Source organism: Syngnathoides biaculeatus, chromosome 16, assembly GCF_019802595.1.
Source record: "Syngnathoides biaculeatus isolate LvHL_M chromosome 16, ASM1980259v1, whole genome shotgun sequence".
Taxonomy (NCBI): Eukaryota; Metazoa; Chordata; class Actinopteri; order Syngnathiformes; family Syngnathidae; genus Syngnathoides; species Syngnathoides biaculeatus.
The window spans coordinates 9,767,220-9,788,276 of record NC_084655.1 but is presented as its reverse complement, the minus strand read 5'-3'; the positions used below and the strand labels follow the sequence as shown (position 1 = coordinate 9,788,276).

Genomic DNA, 21,057 nt, shown 5'->3' with positions numbered 1-21,057 from the left:
GAAGAAAGAGGCTGGAAGAGGTGGTGACCCATATGCGGAGCGGCGAAGAAAATTTTGCATGCTCTTATCTTAGTTCCAGGACCATGAAAATCCTCAAAGGTAGGTAGGGGGTGTAACGTAAAGTTTTGATTTTCCGTTGCAGTTGGAGTTTGGCCTTTTTTGTGGCAGCACCAAACCACACTGAGATTCGATGACCACGGTGTAGACCAACTTCTCAACAACTCCAGCGGCAGTGCTGAATTCCCAGGAAGTAGTTTTTGAGGGTGCAGTTGATACTGATTTTCCACTTCAGATCCTGAGAAACTGTAATTCCCAGAAACTTGTAAGTATTGACAGTTGACACAGGGTGGTTGGACAGCATGTCAGTTAGCTGTGGTGAAGGAGGCCTATGAAGTCTTCTCTAGTCATGAGCATGTTCAGTACCATGTTCTGGTTTGCCACACACCAGAGCTCCAGCTACTCCACTTCTTGTTGATACACTTGTCACAGTCTTTGATGAGGCTGATGACTGTGGTGTGATTCGGAAACTTCAGGAATTGGACAGCCGGTTGCGTTGAAGTTCAGTTGTTCTTGTAGAGAGAGAAGAGTGGCAGAGCGAGGACACATCCTTGGGCCGCCCCAGTCTTGAAGATGCATGTAGGTGAGCTGGTGTCCCCCAGCCTCACTTCCTTTCCATAATGAAGCTATAAATCCACTGGCAGATGGCAGGCAAGACGCTGAGCTGGAAAAGCTTTGACGAGAGCAGCCCGATGTGTGGTGATGGTGTTGAACACACATCTGAAGTCCACGAACAGGATCTTTATTTAGGTTCCCGTGCCACTGAGGTGCTCTCGGATGAAGGGCAGTCCTACATTGATTACATCATCCACAGACCTGTTTTCTCAGTAACAGGGGGTGGAACAGGGGACGTGTGATACTATTCAGGTGGTGCAGCACAAGGCGTTCAAAGGACTTCATGATTACAGATATCGGGTGAAAGACGTGGAGTCATTTAGAACCAAGTTTCCATTTTTCTTGGGGACTGAGATGAGGGAGTGTTTGAAACAGGATGGAACCCTTCCACAGTTCCAGAGATCTGTTGAAGATATGGGTAAAGACTGAAGCGAGCTGATCCACCCAGACTTTGAGGTAGGCTGGGGATGCATGGTCTAGATCCTGACCTTTTGCTGTTTTGAGATGGTTCGTACAACATATTCATGGATGGTCAACGCAGGAGGGGGAGTGAGGGGTTTGATGGTGGTCGCTGGTGTGTCTGGATGGGTGTGTGAAAGGGTCCTTTTCAAATACGCAGAAGGTATTCAAGTCATCAGCTAGCGCTTTATTGTGGGCGTCCTCTTTAGCCTGGGAAAGTTGCTTAAGTTTGGCAGAGAACCACAGGTTGTTGTTTAACATGCAAACTATCTTTTTTGGTGCACATATCTTTACAGAAACTGATATAGGATATAACTGTGTCCATATATAAATACAGGCTGCCAGTTGAAGTTTCAAAGATACAATCGGTAAAGTCTTGAAATTCTAACTTTGCTTCTTCAGTCTTCACCGCAGTCTTTGCACATTTAAGTTTTTGCATGTATCGTGAATTAAGCAGTGATCAGATGAGTCCAGAGTTGTGCAGGGGATACGATGGTATGCGTCATTTAGCATGGTATAGTTGTGATCTAGAATTTTTCCCCTAGCAGGATAGTCAATGTGCTGCTTGTATTTAGGAAGTTCATGGTTAAGTTTAGCTGTTAAAGTGCATAAAATTAATGGCTGGTGAATGTGGGTGCTTACCCACTCCCCCAAGTTCATTTATTTGGTCAGTTAGCATAAGCAATGAGGTATTCATGTTACCTTGAGGAGGGATGTAGACACCCACTAGTATGAATGAAGCAGTGAACGCATCGAGTAGAGTGACTAACAATTCTAAAATGGTGACTCCAAGTCCGGGCTGCACTACCCTGAGCTAATTGACGTGGGGAAAATAATTTTTTCAATTATATAGAGGCATACCTCGCCGCCTATTGTTTTCCCCGATAGGGCCGTGATGCGGTCTGTCCGGTGTAGTTGGAAGCCTGGAAGAGTTACGCCATTAAGGTCACAAAGCCATATCTCCATGAAGCACAGGGCAGCAGAAGATCATACGTTTTTCCTAGTCTTTGTAAGAGGACGAAGCTTGTCCATTTTTTTGGGTAGGCAGTGTAAAATTCCGAGATGAATCGATGTGAGAGGCATTCGGATTAGTCTCTTACGGTTGTTGACCTGCACTCCAGCTCACTTCCCTCTGTGGAGTCATCTTCGCTTTCATGCGGCGTGGACCTTGGCCGCTGTTTTCAACTGACTCAGAGACAAAACTGAGCAGATTTTTGAAGGTTGCTTGAGAGAAAGTCTGGGGTAGACGCCCTAATGTTGAGCAAGTCTTTCTTGAAATAAGCAACATAACATCTAAACCAAAGACACAGACTAGGTGAAAGTACTACAGTCGAGAGCACATCAAGTCAAACACAGGCACCATCTTAAATTATGTTAACTGTGACTGGAATTAACGCTATTGGGGTGCCTCGGTGGGGCTGACAGAACGCCCTCGGTCCATTGGTGTGAGACGTGTCCCGTCTACCAAGCTGCTCGTGGGTGGACCCCTGGGCCCGATCTCACCTCACGATTTATTGGGTGGTGTCCTCAACATCCGTGGCGCAGCAAGAGAAATTACAGGACACTTCTGTCCTTCTCTGTGTCAATTGTAGCACTAAGAAACCACAGTAGAATCTTAAAAACACCACTGTGACATGGTAAAACTGTTCTGGCATAAAAGGGATACATATCTTCTATCCTGCTTGAACTAACAGCCAAATGGGAAAAAAATAAAATTAAACCGTCAGAGCAGAGCCAGAAAAACTCCCAAAACACTATATCATCATCATCATCATCATCATTATTAGATTTGTTAAGCATGTAATTATGTATTACTGTTTTGGGAATGGAAAAACTAAGTAAGCAAGTTGCTGATAAGCACAGTTATTGGGTCTCGCAACTACAATCTGGAGGCTATTTTCCTAAAATCTGCCTCAACATCTGTTAATTCTCACCGGGGAAAACAAGAATTCTAATCCACAACGCGAGAAACAGCTTCGTTAAATACTGTGGGGAAAAAAAATCTGCAGTATAAAATCTGTTGTTGTCTCATTAAATAAAGTCAATATTCTTTTAGTAATCTGGTGATTTGACTCGCTTTTCCTAAATATTGATATGCAGCTGTAAATTCATTTAATTTTAGTTCAATTCATTCCTGATCCGTTCTCATAACTCCATTTCCTAATGCATAAACTTTCAGCTGCAATATTAATTGAAGGAGTATTTTGTTCCATGTTTTTAATCAAGAAAAATACCAAAGTATTGTATAAATACCACTGCAGTGTCTAAATATTTATAAAATAAAAAGGAAAGTAAGTTTTCTTTATAAAGTGTATTTACTATACCTACAGATGCATCGTGTTGGATGTGTGCCTTTTATGGGCGTGGCCTTGTAAGTCATGTCAAGAGCCGGAGTCAAATTGTCCTGTGAGTGAGTGTCCGGGCACCAGTTGGGGCCTACACCTGCTCCCTGTGCATGTGCTCATTTTGTCATTATCTTTGAATGTCCCATTCAATAAACAGCTGATAATGCATCTTAGAACTGTGGCTCTCCTTGTAGAGATGAAAGTGGACTTTTATGAAAATTTCTGAAAATACAAATGCGAGCACTAGGGGGTCCGGGGGCATTCTCTCACCCCCTCACCCCACCCTGGGAAATTTTTGAAAAAAATGGATGGCTGTGATGCATTCTGGCGATATCTGTGAACAAAATTCAGATAAAAATTGAAAGTAAAATTTCCAAGTCCTGACCCAAAAAAAAATTGGGCAGAAGTTCCTCAAGGGCCAAGCCCAGATTTTTTTGCCCCCCCATCCTCCTATCACTGATAGTAAAAAATCACATTTGTCATGAAAATATGCTTAAACTATGCCATCTTATCTCAAGACAAATGAATTAAGTGAACTATTCAGTAAAAATACATCTAAAATTGTCGTTTTCCCCACATTATACATATTATAGCTATAGAATATACACGAAAATATATTCTAGAATTTCTACACCCTACAGCAAAAGATGTTAAGTTGATCTGTAGTAATTACTAATAACGTTTAAGTCTCGAACTTGTTACGTCGCGTTGTACTGATACACTCGACCACATTGCTCACTATCTTAGATAAAGATCTAGTAATACTAGTAGTGTAATCAGTTTTGATACACACAGTCACTCACATTTGAAACATGTACGGGTGTGGTCAGTCACGCACCACGGGACTGCCCTAAATAGGAGGCCGGCTTGCTAGAACGCCCCTTTATGTGCATGCGCTCGACGTATTGGCCACACCTGAATCAAGCGACAACGTGGATGATAGTCTAATGGTTTTTTTTCTTTGTTTTTTTTTTTTTACGCCGTCACATTGCCTCACGATGGACGCAACGAGCACCCCTGGTGTAACTGAATTTCCTTTGACACGCCTCATGATGTTGATGACTGTCGATGTAAATGCGCTCGCTTTACGTGAAGTATGAAAGCAAAACAACGAACTGAAGCGCATGTTCCTCCAATGTTGTCAACTAATATACGGATTATTTTTAAGCAATTTTTCCTAAATTTTCCAGAGCAATTTTCACGAAAATTTAAAAATCCGGAATTCCGGGAAAATCCGGAGGACTTTCATCACTGTCCTTGCCCACATGTGAGGGCATTAAAGTACCTCGCCTGCTCCTTTTTTCAACTTCACTTGAGCAGCAGCATATCTGAAGACTCCTCGTACATAAAGTACAGAAAACTATCTCCAAGTGATACTTTGGAACTTGAAAAATCTTTTGTACAGTTCTTCCAAAGAGAGAGGCACATGTACATTTCTCAGTTTTCCCAAGTAGAAAAAAATTAACTCACCTGGGACAAGATGTCACAAGAAGTGTTGATGATTATTACTTATTGGAATCAACTTCTTCAGTTTTGTACTCACCTGTCGTAACATTTGCCATGAAGCAGCGACTTGGCATAGCGGTCCAAGTTTCCTACTGGGTCATTTCCCCTCATGCCTTGCTCCTCATCAGCCAACGTCACAAAGAAGGCTGCCTTTTCGATGGCATCTAGCGATCGCTTGTTGATGCCGGTACTGAAGTACTGCTTTCTCGTCTGAGACCAAGGTATCCTGAGAAAAGATTGGAGCACATGAAATAAAGAAATGCTGGTGACTTTTAAAACAATGTGGAATATACAGTTGAAGCCAGACGTTTACATGCACTGTGCAAAAACATTTCTTTTTTTTTTTGTCAAATCTCTCCTGTTTCAGGTCAGTCACCATCACCAAAATTACTTAATTTTGTTAAATCCCACAGAGAGAATTTAATGTTTTCTTTGAGGTCAATAATTTCCATACATTTCCTTTGAACTGCATGACTTTGGTAAAACGTTTTAGGTCATTTTCCACAAGCTTCTGACAGTTGTCTGCTAGAATCCTGACAGAACTGGTGTAAGTGAGTCTGGTTTGTCAGATTTTCAGATCTGGCAACAAATTTTCAATGGAATTCAAATCAGGGCTTTTTGATGACCACTCAAAGACAGTGACCGTTATTGTCAATCCACTTTTTAAACCATTTTGGCAGCATGCTTATGATCATTGTCCATTTGGAAGACCCATTTGGACCCAAGTTTTAGCTTCCTGGGTGATCTCTTGAGACGTTGCCTTAAAGCCCAAGTGTCATCCCTATAAACATTCTAAAATAGATATTGCAATGAAAAATACATGTAACCTTATTCACTTCAATGTTTCTACGAAAAAATAAATATTAGCGGTGAGCGCGTCATCCATGCGCAAAATTGCGGAAGTGTCATTCGACATCCAAGTGGTCGCCATATTGGCTGCATCTACTGCCCGTGATGTCACACTGGACATTCGACCATTGAAAACACACTGTGGCCCCTACTATACTACACGCCCCGTCAGCCACGGAAGCTCTTTCGAAGAAAAGAACATCTCACAACTATCGTTTCGAGCCATATTTAGATTATATACACATCACAGCCAAACCAGCTCCCCGCCCGATCTACCTCCGCACAGCGGTGATAAAAACAACGCCGCCTGCCCGCAAGCGACGACGACGCCCCGGCCAAACCGCCTCCCCGTCCAATCCACTTCCCGGGCAGAGATGCGCCACCGCAACGAGCCACCCCGGCCTAAGCCGTGTCGACAAGGCCAGCGGGCGGCTCGCCCTTGCCAGCTCGTTGTATTGCTGGATTTTGCTCGAACACTCAGGAGGATGGGTTCACTCTTCATACGTTTCCAAAAGATGCGGTTCGTTGTGAAAAATGGATTGCACAGGTGCAAAGGACGAGAGCTTTGTGGGTTCTAAATGACGGGTAGATATGTATAGAGCTATTAAAAAAAATAATAGTTGGGGGAGACGATGTAATCCATCTTTCAGAATGTAACAAAAGATAAGCGTACGTAAGTCAGGGGTGGTAAATGTGTCGATGTGCATGGGTCAGCATTTTTATCACCAGCGGGCACGGCGTCAGTTGCCACCACCGAGGCCAGTATCGGTTGGCCCTGACGTGGAGGTGAATTGGGCGGGGAGGTGGTTTGGCCGCGTGCGGGAGAAAGGAGCTCTCCCCTCCACCGGCCACCGGTGTCTGGGTGCCCCTGAAGTAATTACTTCGCCCAGTATGGGTCCTCCTGAGTACACTATATACTGTCAGGGAGTCTGTTGTTAGTTAGAAGTGATCCATATATCATCCAAATATGGCTTGAAACAAATCGGGTAATATGGTCGCTTCACTCGATTGTGAGATGTTCTCTTCTTCGAAAAGAGCTTCTGTGTCCGAAGGGGCGCGAGAAAAATCTCTCTTGTTCCTCTCCCATAGCATGTGTCACTACATGTTTTCTATGGCAACTGTCCCAGTGTGACATCTAGAAATGACATTGCTTGCACATTGGCTGCCATTGGGATGTCAAGCGAGACATCCGCAACTTTGTGCATAAATGACACGATCTCTGCTTTTTTTTTTGTGTAGACATTGAAGTGAATAATATCTATTTTAAGTTGTTTAATGGGCTGTCAGTGGCCCTTTTAAATACTATGCCAATGTGGTAAAGGGTTTCTACCTGTCTCCAGCAGTAAGTGCTGCTAGTTTGTCTTCTCCAGGCTGTGGGGGTGACTGGTCATCTAGGATCTTCTGAATCTGGTACTCAATCTCTCTGGGAGAGAGCAGGCGGCCGGCCTGGTACACCCACAAGCGGAAATAACGTCCCTTGTGATACACAGCAATAAACTCACTGTCCAGCCAGTGCTGGAGAACATCTGTGGAGGGGAAGGGGATTAGTCTAGTTATATCAGGATTTGTGTATATAAACCACTTTACTTCTTATTCTGTCTGCTTAAAAAAATGCTTGCTCAGGGGGAAAGCGGACTTGCTAATATACATCTGTCCAACATGGCGAACACACTTGCAGAAATTCTGTCTGTGCATGTGTGTTACCAGTCTCAAGTCCTGGAGTGCGTGTTGTGTTGAACATCCTCTCAGTCTGGGCAGCACAAAGAGGGATGACAGTACCTGGAACACGACTCTTATTCAGAGAGACATAAGAAGATAAGAATGTTTATTATCGAATTAATTAACTTTATGTTTTCTAACAAACATTTTACATTATAATGTTCCTCAACATTAATCGTTTCCTTTATCAATTCTCTCTATTGCTTAGCAACCTGCCGGGTCATGGGTGAGCTAGAGTCTATCTCAGCTAACTTTGGGCGAGAGGCAGATTACACCCGGAACTAATCGTTAGCCCAATGCAAGGCACATCTAAACAAACAACCATTTACACTCACACCTCAGGACAATTCAGAGTCTTCATATAATCTGCCGTGCATAATTTTTGGAAACTGGTGTACCCAGAGGAAACCCATATGCAAACTCTGCAAAACAAAGCAAGGGCCTGGATTTCAACCCATGACCTCTAAACAGTGAGGCATATGGATGAACCGGTCGTAAACAGGGATGAGAATGACCAATTTGGAAAAACACTGAAAATGTCTGTTGATGGGGGTGGGTTTGAGTTTCCTCCTGGATATTTTTGCTCCTATCGGAACACAGAGTGCACAGCACTTTGCCGGGAATGTCCACTTTTTGTATGTGTTCGGTTAGACATGTTGATACCGTTTTCGGTCCTATCTTCATGGTTACACTTTTTCCAAGCCATGCCCGCCTGAAACAGTTTTTTATTCCAGCATCCTTGTCAATAGCCCTCGCTCGATCTTCATCCTTTTTTTCCCCAACACTTTCGCCATCGTAAAACTTTGAACACACCGCTGTTCAGTTCACGCTATCTAAGTCCCATGCGCCATTACTTGGCTCACTAACAAGTTACACTGCGATTTCTGACAACCGAGAACAGATGTACATGGCAATGGTGAAACTCGATTAACCACTAACACGATTGGATCGTTATACTGTATAACTCTGTTGTCCAATCGAGTGATCTGCCGCAATCATGTTTTAATGTTTATGTCGCAAAATGGAAATATTTACACTACCGAGCAAGTTAGAACGGCATATGATAGTCGTGCTTGTGCTAGCACTAAGCTGAACTTGCAGGTTGGAGCCCACCACCGAGAGGCAGGCGCACGATACCCCCCCTGAAATTTTCTCAACGGATTTGCGCTTATCTCGAGAAGTCGAGTCATTTTGGTCTGAAAATCGGCGGAAAATTCTCATCCCTGCGTTAACCATGCTGCCTCAATTGTTTTAAAGACCACAAAAGAAATGAAAAATTCTTGACCTAAAAAAACATCATGACATCAAAAGCAAATCTGTGACCCTTCCCTTACATTGAAGCACACATAAAAATGACATAATTTCCAGAAACAGAACTTCTACATACCGGTTTGAGTTCCTCCCGGTTGACCTTGCGGCGGTAGAGGAGCATGGCAGTAATTGTGTTGCCTGCCCTCGCAGCTTGGACACAAGTCGGAGTCACATACAGGAAGTCCTGTAAAAAAAACACACACACACACACACACACACACACACCACACACACACACACACACACAGTTGGGAAACGAAGACAACAAGATAAAATGTTTTATCATACCCTGTGAAGAAATGAAAAAAGCCCATTTGGGTATCCATTTTGACATGGAACATTTGCATGGAAAAGATGTAGGTGTACAGTGTAGGAGGGGGAAAAATACAAATGCGATTACAATATTTGCTTTTTGTTATAGAGATTTTATGACAGGTTTGCTGTATGTTATCCGTTCTTTCAGAAAGTGTAAGAAAAATTAACAAATGCTGAGAGTTAAGATGGAATTGACTGGATAAAGACATGCTAGTGCAAAATAAATTTAAAATCAATCAACTGACATGAAGAAAAGATGCTATCACAAATATTGTACCTTTAGAAAGAATTGCCACTCCCTGTGAACAAAAAATGAAGCAGCTTACCATGCCATAGTAGTTGCTATTGACCATTATGGGGCCTCTGCTCCGGAGGTAAATGTATTCCTCCCACCAGTCACTCACCTGAAAGGAACACAGTCAAAGTTTGATCTTATATTTGAACTCCAGATAAACTAAAACATAATTCTACTGTAAAAACAAATGTATTTCTTCATTCACTTGAATGGATGGCATAGCTTGATTATTATATTAAACTTGGTCAATAAAATACAGTCGAGAGACTGTCATCCATACATTAGCACACATTCTGTAACCCCTCCTCCCACAGTAATATGAAATATTACATTTTACATGCAATAAAAAATGGCTTCACTATTTTTGAGTGACCACAGAACTGTACAGTACTGATGGATGAAAAATTTAAGTATATCAAATCAAATTATGGTACTTTTTTTTATTTGAATGATGAGTAATACAGTAAAAAAAGGGCTAATTTTCAAATGCATTTGAAGCATTGTATTCACTTGATAAAGAAGTTGCAAGTTAATATCACATACAAATCCACAGCAGCAAGTGTGATAGTTTGGCTATTTACTTACATAGTTAGTCGCCCAGAGAGCCTTAAGTTTTAAGTAGCGTTGGAGTCGATTTCCGAGGTTGGATTCAAAGTCAGAAGCCAATTTGGTCATCCGTTTGTACTCACAATCCGACAACAGAGGGCGCGCTGACTCCAAGTACTAAGACAGAGAAACAGAATTAACTGCATGTTAACTGCTTATGCCGTTTTATTATACAAATCAATCATGGAACTATAAATGAAGATGTGTTACGCACCCTGCTCAGGGTGTCCTTTATGGCAGGAACAGGCAGATGAGGTAGCGATGTTTGATAGCTGTACAGTAGAGGCTTCCTGCTAGATAAGAGCCTCAAAAGAGTCTATAAAAAAAAGATGGTCACAATTTCAGAAATAATTTGAAATATCTGGGATAAAACATTACCACATTTAATTAGGATCACATTTTTTAGCATATATGATGCTACATTTTTAACATGGATCAAAACATATGCAAGCAGTGACATTCAAACTAAAAACTTGACTAGTACACCAATTCATGAGTTACGAGAGTCAATTTTGCTTTGTGTCGTGAACCAGATTGAGGTGACTAACAGGTGTGCTGCCAATAGATGGTGCCAGAGAACACCACAAAAATCCACCCTGCATCCCAGTCTCAGTGAAAACTTTGAGATATCATAAATTGAGTTCTCAGTCAGTTACTGAACTCGTAAGGTTCATTTTGACAAAAGTGTAGGTGTTTATGAACCTTTTCCGGGGGCATGAATGACTCAGGAATTATCCCTAACATTGGGGAAAAACTGCATGAACATCCAAGTCCTGCACAGTTGCCATAATAGTAGAAGTAGAAGTATTGCTTACCACCCAGATTTTAGTGGTGTTGGAAACTCGACCATGCTGCTCAAACATCCACTGGTGGTAGGAGAGAAGCAGCTTGAGGCAGAACCTGAGAGCGAGGATGAGGGACAACCAGAGCAGGGTGCTGAAGACCAGCGCGGAAAGCATTGTCTGGCCCTGAGCGCTGAGAGAAACATGGAGGCTGGATAGAAAAGCATGAGAGAACATTTAAAACAGAAGGCATGTCATATTTATTTTATAATCTTGAGTCATTAATCAGACCGGAAGCTTTTAAATTAGGACATTCACAGCTTTTACATTGGATCTCTTTTAGCCCGTCGCACACCGAGTGATGTCCCCATACCTGATTTATCTCCCCTTCAATGTGTAGGTAGAAAAGGTGAATACAGACATTTTCCCCAGTGTGTATAATCATTATTAACAATCGTGATTCCAATATTGATCAAACCAATCATTTCTGTCAAAATCGTGAGCCCTGTATGCAGGGTTCTGCAAATATTTTCATGAGTCGCTGAGTAATTGGCAATTTAGTGATAATTCGAAATTTGAATTGCAGTTGTGCGATGTGACAATGTTGCAGATTACAGAAAATCAAAATGCACATACGTTTTCACACACGCTAAAAACAGATCTCTGCATAGTAAGCAAACCAGAACTAGCTGGCCACTGCATCACTGACAAGCCATACAAATGCAGTATATAAAGAATAAATATACTGCTTTTTACCATATTTATAATTCGCACCAAATAGTCAAGTTAAAAGAGAGTTAGGTAAGCTTTTCATTTGATGCCCACTTTTCTCTTAATTTTTGGTCACATTCTCCCTCTTGCAACATCCTTCTTTCTTAAATGGTCTTTTTATACTTTTTTTGGGGGGTTGGGATTACAATGTGCTAAATGTGCAGCTTCAAAAGCAGACATACACTCGCCATTCAGGACATCTGCTGAGTGTGTGGTGTTGAATCGCCAACTGTCATTTTTTCGGGGTTAATCAATCCAAGCCGGGTTTGCCCGGGTTGGGCGGTGTGCGGCAGGCCTTAGATTGTATAGTTAAGGTCTACATAAAGTGGCTGAGGAGTGTCCAGTAAATGCTACAAATACTGTTTTATGTAAATGTAATTTATTAAAATAATTTGCTTATAAAAAAATATCAATTATAACATGTAACTGTTGGTAAAACAGTGGGTTAATGTGTACTGTTGCTTCCAAATGCACCATTATCCTGTATTTATGTCCTGTATATCATCATCTTTTTAAGTATCTTCATATCACGTATTGTATGACCACAGCAGAATTTATGACATTTTTTTTTTAGAACCAGACGGGTTCAGAATGCACGGTATATAGTGAAATAAAGTGTACTACTTGGACCAGATGTGACAATTCAAACAACTATGTAGGGATTATAAGAAACAAGGTTGTAGATTTAAACAAAGCCAATATATTCTCTCTCTGCTTGTGATGGTGACGATAGTGATATTACGATGCTGAAGTACAAAAGCACAAATTGAAAAGGACGTGCGTGTATATTTTTTGTGTGCATGTTTAGAGCTGGTGTGTGTATGTCTGTGTGTGTGTCTGTCTCCGTGAATGTGACTGACCATAATGCAAACAGTGAGTCAGTAACACTGAGTGACAGTCAGTCAAGAGGCAATTTGTGATGTAGGTCAGAGTTCATGTGTTGGCAACACACCCACATAGCTCACTTCTGACTCATCAGTCAGATGCGCTTCAGTGCTTGTGGATTAGCGACTTACATTTTTTTATTCCTGGATTCAAGAAATAATAACATGGTGTGTCATATGTAATGTGTTATGCTAACACGATTGACCGGAAGATGATCACAAAGTTATACATTGGCAATGTGACTTGATTTAATTATTACTTTTTCTTTTCATATTTATAAGGCCACTATCAGAGTATTTGGAAAAACAAGTTGCCTGGTGTAAAAACAGATCTGAGAATGAAATAGTCAAAAAGTCAAAACAAACATTCTCATACCGTCTTCATCTGTGTGGTTCTACCTGAGGGGGAGGCGTTGCTGTATCTTGGCAATGAGCCCCATGCTAGGATCAGAGCGCATGTACATGGTGGCCAGGATAGCAATGACGACAAACAACCAGGATGAAGGGCTGGCAGGGTACATTCCCTTGATCACCCGATTCTACAGCAAAAAATAAAAATGGATAAAATTATTCCTTTGGGAAATGCATCTGTAAAAGCAAATTCCTGAATAGATAAAAAATACTCGAAACATGAGGAAAACATGACCAATCAAGTGCGCCCTTTACAAAGGAATGTTTCATTTTATTTTCATTTCATTTTGAATTTTTCAAATATTGGGAAGACTTTACTAAATTAAAAACAGCAAATGTATCAGCAAGGATGCATCTTCCATCACACACCTGCACAAGCAAATGTAAACATTTGCCACCTGTCTTTACATGCATGGTGGAGAGCACGCATTGGGTTATTATAACATTAAGCCAGCTAAATTTATCGTGGCCTGAAAGGCTCGCCTCCATTTTACTTCTTTGCACACAAATGACTGTCCCATATATCCACTTATGTATAAAAAAATAATAATAAAATTAAACTATGCTCGTAATATCTATCAAATAACCTCACAGAGGGAGGAGCCACATGATATTGCGTACAATGTAAAATTTTAAAGAAAATTAATTTTTTTCAAAATTAACATACAAAAACATCACTTCATTAAACATACTTGTGCTTACATTCAGATGACATTTCTATAAAAGTGTGAAGGGAAATGATTAATATACAGTATTAGTCATGTCCTGATCAAATTTTTTTGCACCCGAGTTTGAGACACCTGATTTTGGGTGTCAGCTGATTCAGAGTACCAAGACTTTGGCAATGTAGTAAGTAAAAAAAGTGCATTCAAAAGATCTGAATTTTCTTAAAAGATTTTCATTTGAATAAATATAACCGAACATGATTCCTTTTTATATGGCCATAAGTTTAAGGCAGCGGTGGGTCAAATCAAGCGAAGACAAGAGAAGATAGAATAAGATATCCTTTATCCGTTCCGCAAATGGGGAAATGAGCAAATCCCAAATTTTTAAAAAAAAAGCCATGTTGAGGAACTTCTTTGTTTTGGTAGCAGACTTGCCAACATAGTTCCTCTTTTGTCAACTAATTAACCCTGTAACACAAGGTTTACCGGTAGGTCTCCTTTTTTTTTAATCATATTTGAACAAAGAGGTGCTACATGCACAACCATGCTTAAATTTTGTATGAAACCCCCCACTCAACATTACCTCTTGGGGTTGTGCCCAGCTAGGCCCCGTGGGTTCAGGTACACATGAAGTTGGTGAAAGTTGTAGACTAAATGAGTATAACTTAGAAGCTGCTTGGTCAAAAGATGGCTAACTACAGTGAATGTTTGTGAGATAAACATGAATCAGGCAGACAAATCACAAGCCTTCAGTTACCTACCCTTATGCGGCTGACACGCTTTTTCCACGATCGTACACCCGACAGGTAGATCTGGTTCAGGGCCTGATAAGAGAGTTGCAAATCAATGCCCTCTGGTGTTATGGTGAACTGGAATGCTACAGCCTGGTGAGCCTCTGCCATGGCTGTGGACAAACAGAACAAAATGGAATTAATTTGACACGAATACACAATTTTGTATTTGTGACCTACATTTTTGGGTTCAAATACACCTTTGCTCACTGCGTGCTTACTTTCTATTATATTTTTTTGCACAGCCTTTTTAAGCACCAAGCCGTAAATATTATAATGAAATCTTCTGGCGGCATGGTGGAGCAGCTGGTAACGGGTTGGCCTCACAGTTCTGAGGACCCGGGTTCGATCCTGGCCACGCCTGTGTGGAGTTTGCATGTTCTACCCCTGCTTGTGTGGGTTTTCTCCCATTTCCTCCCACATCCCAAAAACATGCAACTTTAATTGGACACCCTAAATTGCAACTAGGCGTGATTGTGAGTGTGGCTGTTTTTCTCGATGTGCCCTGCGATTGGCTGACAACCAGTTCAGGGTGTGCTCCGCCCCCTGCCCGTCGATAGCTGGGATAGGCTCCAGCACTCCCCGCGACCCCTGTGAGGATAAGCGGCAAAGAAAATGGATGGATGGATGAAATCTCCTGCCCCTTCATGCAAAATGTTAGATTTACGAAACACCAAATAATCATCTAAATTTTTAATGATCAAAAAAATGAATATCATCCCATCCTTACTGTAAAATAATAAATCCTCACTCCTAGAAGGTTGACCTGTTATATCAGTTGCAACTGAACAAAATTGCTGCAGAGCTCAGGATACAGCTGGTGTTTTAATATGAAGCATTTACCAGAGCACAATGTCTGGGTCACCAATTATTATGATGCAGTTATTAGTGTCTGTCACCATGAATTATGGATGACATTAGTACGTTAGTGCAAATAACTCTACAACAGGGGTGGCCAGACTTTTTTTACCCCGAGATCTACTTTTTTAAGCAGCCAGCCTCTCGCGAGCTACCAACGATTGGGGGGGGGGGGGGGGGTGATGATGATGCTCCCAATATTATGTTATTAATGTTATGTGATATATTATACTATATGTAAATATATATATTTAAAATATAGAATTGGCTTTTTGTGCACTGTATTGTCTGTGCTTTCATCCAGGCTCAGGCTATGCCATGGTAGAATTTTAAAATTACACACTATCTCATCCAACACTTTTTGCTTTGGCATCAGACCAAAACTTTCCCAATTGGACAAAAGAAAATCTCATCCAATTTAACCACTTTTTCTTAGATTATTCACAAACTCCGACAGTCATTGCATCTTAAAAGAACAGCATTTCATCTTTAACTTTGTTCATTAATATCGAAAGTAAACATAAGCAGCATGACTAGCTCGTCTTTGCTCTATGTTGTCCCGACTGTGGATGCTGTCATTATAAAAAGACATTGATAGGCTGCATAAGAAGCGGTCATTGTCAAAGAAAGTTCCGTGTGCTGCCTAAAAGAAACCAGTGGCTTCTTCTTTTAATTTTTTACAGCATGTGTGTGAATTGTGCCATTGGATGTAACAACCAGTCATCCCTCACTCATTGAATCACATTACAAAATACTACAAACTGAATAGCTGTATTTTATACTTTCAATTTGCATTGGATTTTGTGTTTTTGCACGCAACGCAGAATATCTGGAATATCAGCGGTGCAGAATTGCGCACGCGCACAGTTTCAAGGGAATATTGGCTGACGTTTTTTTTGGGGGGGGGGCACCCCGTCCCGCGCTAAAAACCCCTGCTCGAGAACCTTGCTGTTGGCTAAACATCAAATAAGTCTTTCAATAACCTAAAAGGTTTGCGAAACAATGTGGGATGGTACAAATATTCTTGATAGTGATGGTATTTCATACACAGCCTTAATCTACTGCAGTTTTAGTAATTTTTAGCAGTGGTAAAAACATGAAAACTATTATTCTACTTTATCAAGATGCCTATATTACACGCGACCACATCCTGTAGCAGGAACCTGAAGTCTGATCGTGAGTCATGTCGAAGGAAGAAAGTACTCCAAAAGTTGTAGAGGGGGTGTATCATGGTGAGTAGTGCCTTGAAACAAATCAACAGTCGTTGACTGGTGTTGTTTCGCACTCAAGGCAAGTGACATTAAACAGAGGTAATAACACATTTATTCTGTTAGCCCTTAATATTAATTTAAAAATTATTGGATTTTTTAAAAACCCAGTTATCATTCATTTTAAATGTGATTGTGATTTATATGTGCCCTCTGACTGTCTGGCAACCAGTTCAGGGTGTACCAAGTCCTAAGTCTGTGACAATGTGTGTGTGTCTGCGCGCGGGTCTTTTCATGTGTTTGTAGCCAGAGATTTATTGCTGCATATTTGTAATATTATGTGTCATTTGCTCACACACAACTATGTGGCGAATGTGTGCTGGCATGTCTAGAAGAAAGAAAAAGAGAATGAAGACCATTTGGGGCTTGTTAATAATGTGTTAGAACTAAAAACAATCTCAAGAGAGTTTTTTGCTCCTCAATAATCTTGCAATACACAACGTAGTGCTTGAACTGGTTTTCAGGTCAACTTAAAAATATTTTTAAAAGAATGTTGTAGGCACAGCCTCTTGGCTTTTGTTAAATGAACCAGAAGAGATTTTATAATAACAAACGAGCCTAACACAACCAATCTGAAACAAGGGCTAAAAAAAACATTTGTATCGTTACATTTAAAAAAATATATATAGCTATAGGGAGGTGTTTAAATTTATATTCTCTCTACGTGCTTAAAAATTATTATGCTGATATCAGTCGGGTAGCATGTACCTGTAAAGATTAGACTTCAATTTAGCAGACATGTCTTCGGTTTAGTATGCTAGCATCGTTTCACCTCACCAAACAAACCAAACACAGGGCATATAGAGGACTATATACAAAAGTATCCAGGTCTGAAGATACTTTCATTTCGCAGGTTTTTGCAGGCATGAAAATTAATTTTGGCTGCTGCTGTTTACAATCTTTTTATGTGCAAAAAGTGCTTAAGATTGCCTTTTTTCCCCTTAGCTAATTTGAATGCCTATATCTTCATGAATTAGCTTAAGCAATATCACACATCTTAATTAGATTACACTTCTTGAACCAAAGTAAAAAAAAAAAAAAAACTAAAATACAGTAGATGAATAGCACCCCGTGAAACTGGTTTATTGTGACACGAGAAGCTACCAAACTAGTATTGTGGGGGAAAGTGTGACCATCTTGGAAACCTGCTAATCAGGTCAGCAGATGTAAAACGGTCAGACCTTGACGTGATTTGATCCGGTGGCCAGAACGTATAGTTCAACACCCGCACGGTGAACACGGTGCAATTTTAAACAGAAACTACCATTTAATTTAAAAAAATAAGTAATTTTTTCAATATTGATTTGGTCAGAAGTAGCCATAGGCATTTGGGAGACTCAACAACTGATATGCTATTCAGTGTTCTTAATCAAACAAGAGGAATTTAATTAGCTATACACTAAGCGGGTTTTCAAATAACCTCTTTTTTAGACAGTCAACTAGTTGAGACTGCACCTTTACACAAGCACCTTGGATGGTTAACAGTAAATAGTACAGTAAATTCTTCCTTAGTTCCTTTGAGGCTTGAATCCATATGGTGGATCCACACAAACAACACAAATATTACTGACAAATGAGCCAGACAGCTGCCATTTCCACTGTTATGAAATACTGAAAGTGCACATTTTAAACAAAAATTACGATTGCTAGACTGAATTCTGTTAATAGCACCATCTATTTAAAGAAAAGGAAATATAATGGCTGTTGAAAAGGCAGCAAAGCTGTGAGGATGTAGTGGAATTGACATCCAATACTACAGAGTCGTCACGATACTGCGGCTCTGTACTTATACTTGTAAAAACGCTCCGATATTATGCCACCCGATACCAGCCAGTCATAAACTATATAAAGTACTATTCTGTCCTCCCTCAGTCTGCAGTTTGGCAGATACCAAACAGCTCTCCAAAAATGGTTAACTGGTTTCTTCGAAAGGTTGAATCTCATAATGTTTGTATTGCTGATCCAAGTATCTAGCATGAAGCTACTAATTTCCGCAGATGGACTACAAAATGCACTCCTTTGACCCCGTGCATGTTTGTTTTTATTTTGCAAATGTTGTAGCCAACACTGAGCCAAAACTCTTAACTCCCCCAAGTAGTTCTTATTGAAATGTGAAGTTGGTACTTTATTAAAACGTGGTCTAATATTAACTACACAAGTAATTGTTTCGTAGCAGATCAGTAAATTAAGGAAGACCACTTTATACTCTCGCGGTTGACAATGCCCGCATTGCATCACATAACTTTCAGAATCAGCTTTATTGGCCAATAACGCAGATTCTGATGTAACTTTCATATTGCCTGATGCAGCACCTCTGCATAGCTTGCCGCATACACGTCCAAAAAAAAAAAAAAAGTTGCTGCAGGTTCTTTGTTACGGAGAGGAAAGAAAAAACGGCAACTGGAAATGAACAAAATGTGTTGAGTAAACGCTACTCAGTCGCATCCGAGCTAATACCAGGCGTAGCGACACCTCTGACTTGGAGAAGAACTGCAGCACATTTTCTAAACTTCACAAGTGGGTTGCACTGGAGTATAGAACCAAACTACGTGTGGGAGAGCTGCCGTTATGTCAGCGCAATCGGGAGCATAAAAAAGCCTTTACTCATCTTGAGTCGTCTCTTCTACGTTTTGCTTCTGCACTCCCAAGCAACTTTCCCTCTCAAAGACTCTGCACTGCACAAAGACTTCTGCACTCTCAACTCTTTAAAACTTCATCTGTGATCTGTTGCTTGTGTGTGATTGGAAAGGATTATGGGTACCATCGTAAAGGTTGGGCAAGAGTATTGTATGCTGAAGGTGGGTCAAAGGTTGCATCCAGGCACTTTTACAAAACATTTCTAAAATTCAATAATTCTTTGCGAGTAATTCCGAGTCCACTCACTTGAATTGGAAAGTTACTAAGCAAAACTAGAAACTGAAAAGGCCCAACGTGTTTGCCTTTAGCTATTTACTAACACTCCCTGTTGAATTTTAAAATATGATCAGAATTATACATTTTAGACTTAAACAAACATTGATTTGTCTTGAAAATCTACTACTGTAGGATATGTGTTAACATAGTTTGAAATGCCTTAAAAAACACACGATATAAAAACCTTTTAAATAACGATTAATGAACATTCAAAGACAAATGGCCAGTAACATAAAAAGAAGGATGACAACAAGGGCATGATGTTTCTTTTGTATAAATGTTACAAAACGTGTGTACACTAAGGCTCGGCTAGATTGGAATTTTTGATTTACCATGATTTGTTAAATCAAGGGAAAATGGTGGTAATAGAGAAAACCTTGATACCGTGGACGCCATAAACATACATACAGTATACAGAACTTCTTAATGCGAACAGTGTTCAAGGGAGAACTTGATGTAGTCTAGGAAACTGTTTTCAACCATAATTTCAACAGATCCCACAGAAACACACAAATGGTGGTCTTTGAAAGGTCATAAAGGAATCTCAAAAGAGTGAAGGAGTCTGTGTGACCAGAACTTTTTATGTATGAGGTCAGAAACCACCTTGACACAGGTGCAAGATCTGCATTGTCAACGATAACAACCTGCAAAAATACACTTCCCATTTTGACTGAAACATTGACCAAGGATGAATCATTTATGAAATTCGGACGGGCTACTGTAGGCTATTATACAAAAGGCTTGCTCTACATTTTGAAAAGTTATGTAATTCCTAACTTGACTTGGTAAGGGCAATTAAGATATTGAATTCAAATTGATGCTGCGCATCTTACGTGTGCATGCAAGCGATCAACAATTGTTACTCAAATATTTTTAAGAATTTCAAGCATCTAACAGTCAGCCCTAAAATGTATAAACGGAGCAGTTAACAGTGACGTCAGTGAGTCAAACAGGGAGCTGTCTTCTTCCGCGTCCCACTAATTGAAGGTTGCTTGGTAACGAATCCATTTCACGCTTAAGGCGTCCCTGTGCGTCGTTAAATGTTGCAACAATCCCAACCCTCGGCGAAACTTGTTTCGTGTGGCTTTTCTCTCGTTAACCGGTTCCGTGGCACTAATGACATGCACCATGTTGCTCCTCTCCATCCCAACACCATCCGCGTCCAGCGGTGGGAAATAGAAACCGAGCGGGCAACTACACAACATAAATGAATAGGAGAAGAAGAAAAAATTCAATCCAGAGCATATAACACCAATGCATGGCGTTTCACTTCTTTTTTTGGGGAGGGGAGAGCAGTAATGTAGCAGAAGACAAGAGCTCCATTCAGTTCCGCACCAACTCCACCCGCGCTAAACACAACGAGTAACGGGGAAAGACATACTTGATATAAAACCTCGCTACAAAAGTAACACGATGAAATTTAGTGTGAGTTGAAATTTACCTGGAAATTGTTGGAATCCGCTTGCTTTACAAATGTGACTCGACAGAGAAGCTTGTGTGTGCCCCTCCCTCCACGCCGATTATGGAAGCAAGTGAGTGAGCGCTCCGCTCTCAGCGAAAACTAGCCCAGCTAGCTAGCTTGATACCAACTCGGTTTTCACCGCCACCGGCCAAAGATCGTCTGCAGAGGCAGAGGA

General features: G+C 40.7%; 1 protein-coding gene across 1 annotated transcript in view; it reads right to left on the bottom strand.

Annotated features, from left to right (window-relative positions):
* Positions 1 to 21,057, bottom strand: part of cpt1a2b (carnitine palmitoyltransferase 1A2b) — a 29,600-nt gene extending 8,543 nt beyond the window's left edge. The window contains exons 1-11 of the mRNA XM_061845584.1: positions 20,862 to 21,057; positions 14,352 to 14,494; positions 12,914 to 13,053; positions 10,893 to 11,070; positions 10,292 to 10,393; positions 10,057 to 10,194; positions 9,503 to 9,580; positions 8,938 to 9,045; positions 7,536 to 7,623; positions 7,162 to 7,357; positions 5,020 to 5,208 (exon numbers count right to left, since the gene is read on the bottom strand). Of these exons, the coding sequence (XP_061701568.1) occupies positions 5,020 to 5,208; positions 7,162 to 7,357; positions 7,536 to 7,623; positions 8,938 to 9,045; positions 9,503 to 9,580; positions 10,057 to 10,194; positions 10,292 to 10,393; positions 10,893 to 11,070; positions 12,914 to 13,053; positions 14,352 to 14,492 (1,358 nt within the window). The 5' untranslated portion in view covers positions 14,493 to 14,494; positions 20,862 to 21,057. The remainder of the gene's footprint in view (positions 1 to 5,019; positions 5,209 to 7,161; positions 7,358 to 7,535; positions 7,624 to 8,937; positions 9,046 to 9,502; positions 9,581 to 10,056; positions 10,195 to 10,291; positions 10,394 to 10,892; positions 11,071 to 12,913; positions 13,054 to 14,351; positions 14,495 to 20,861) is intronic.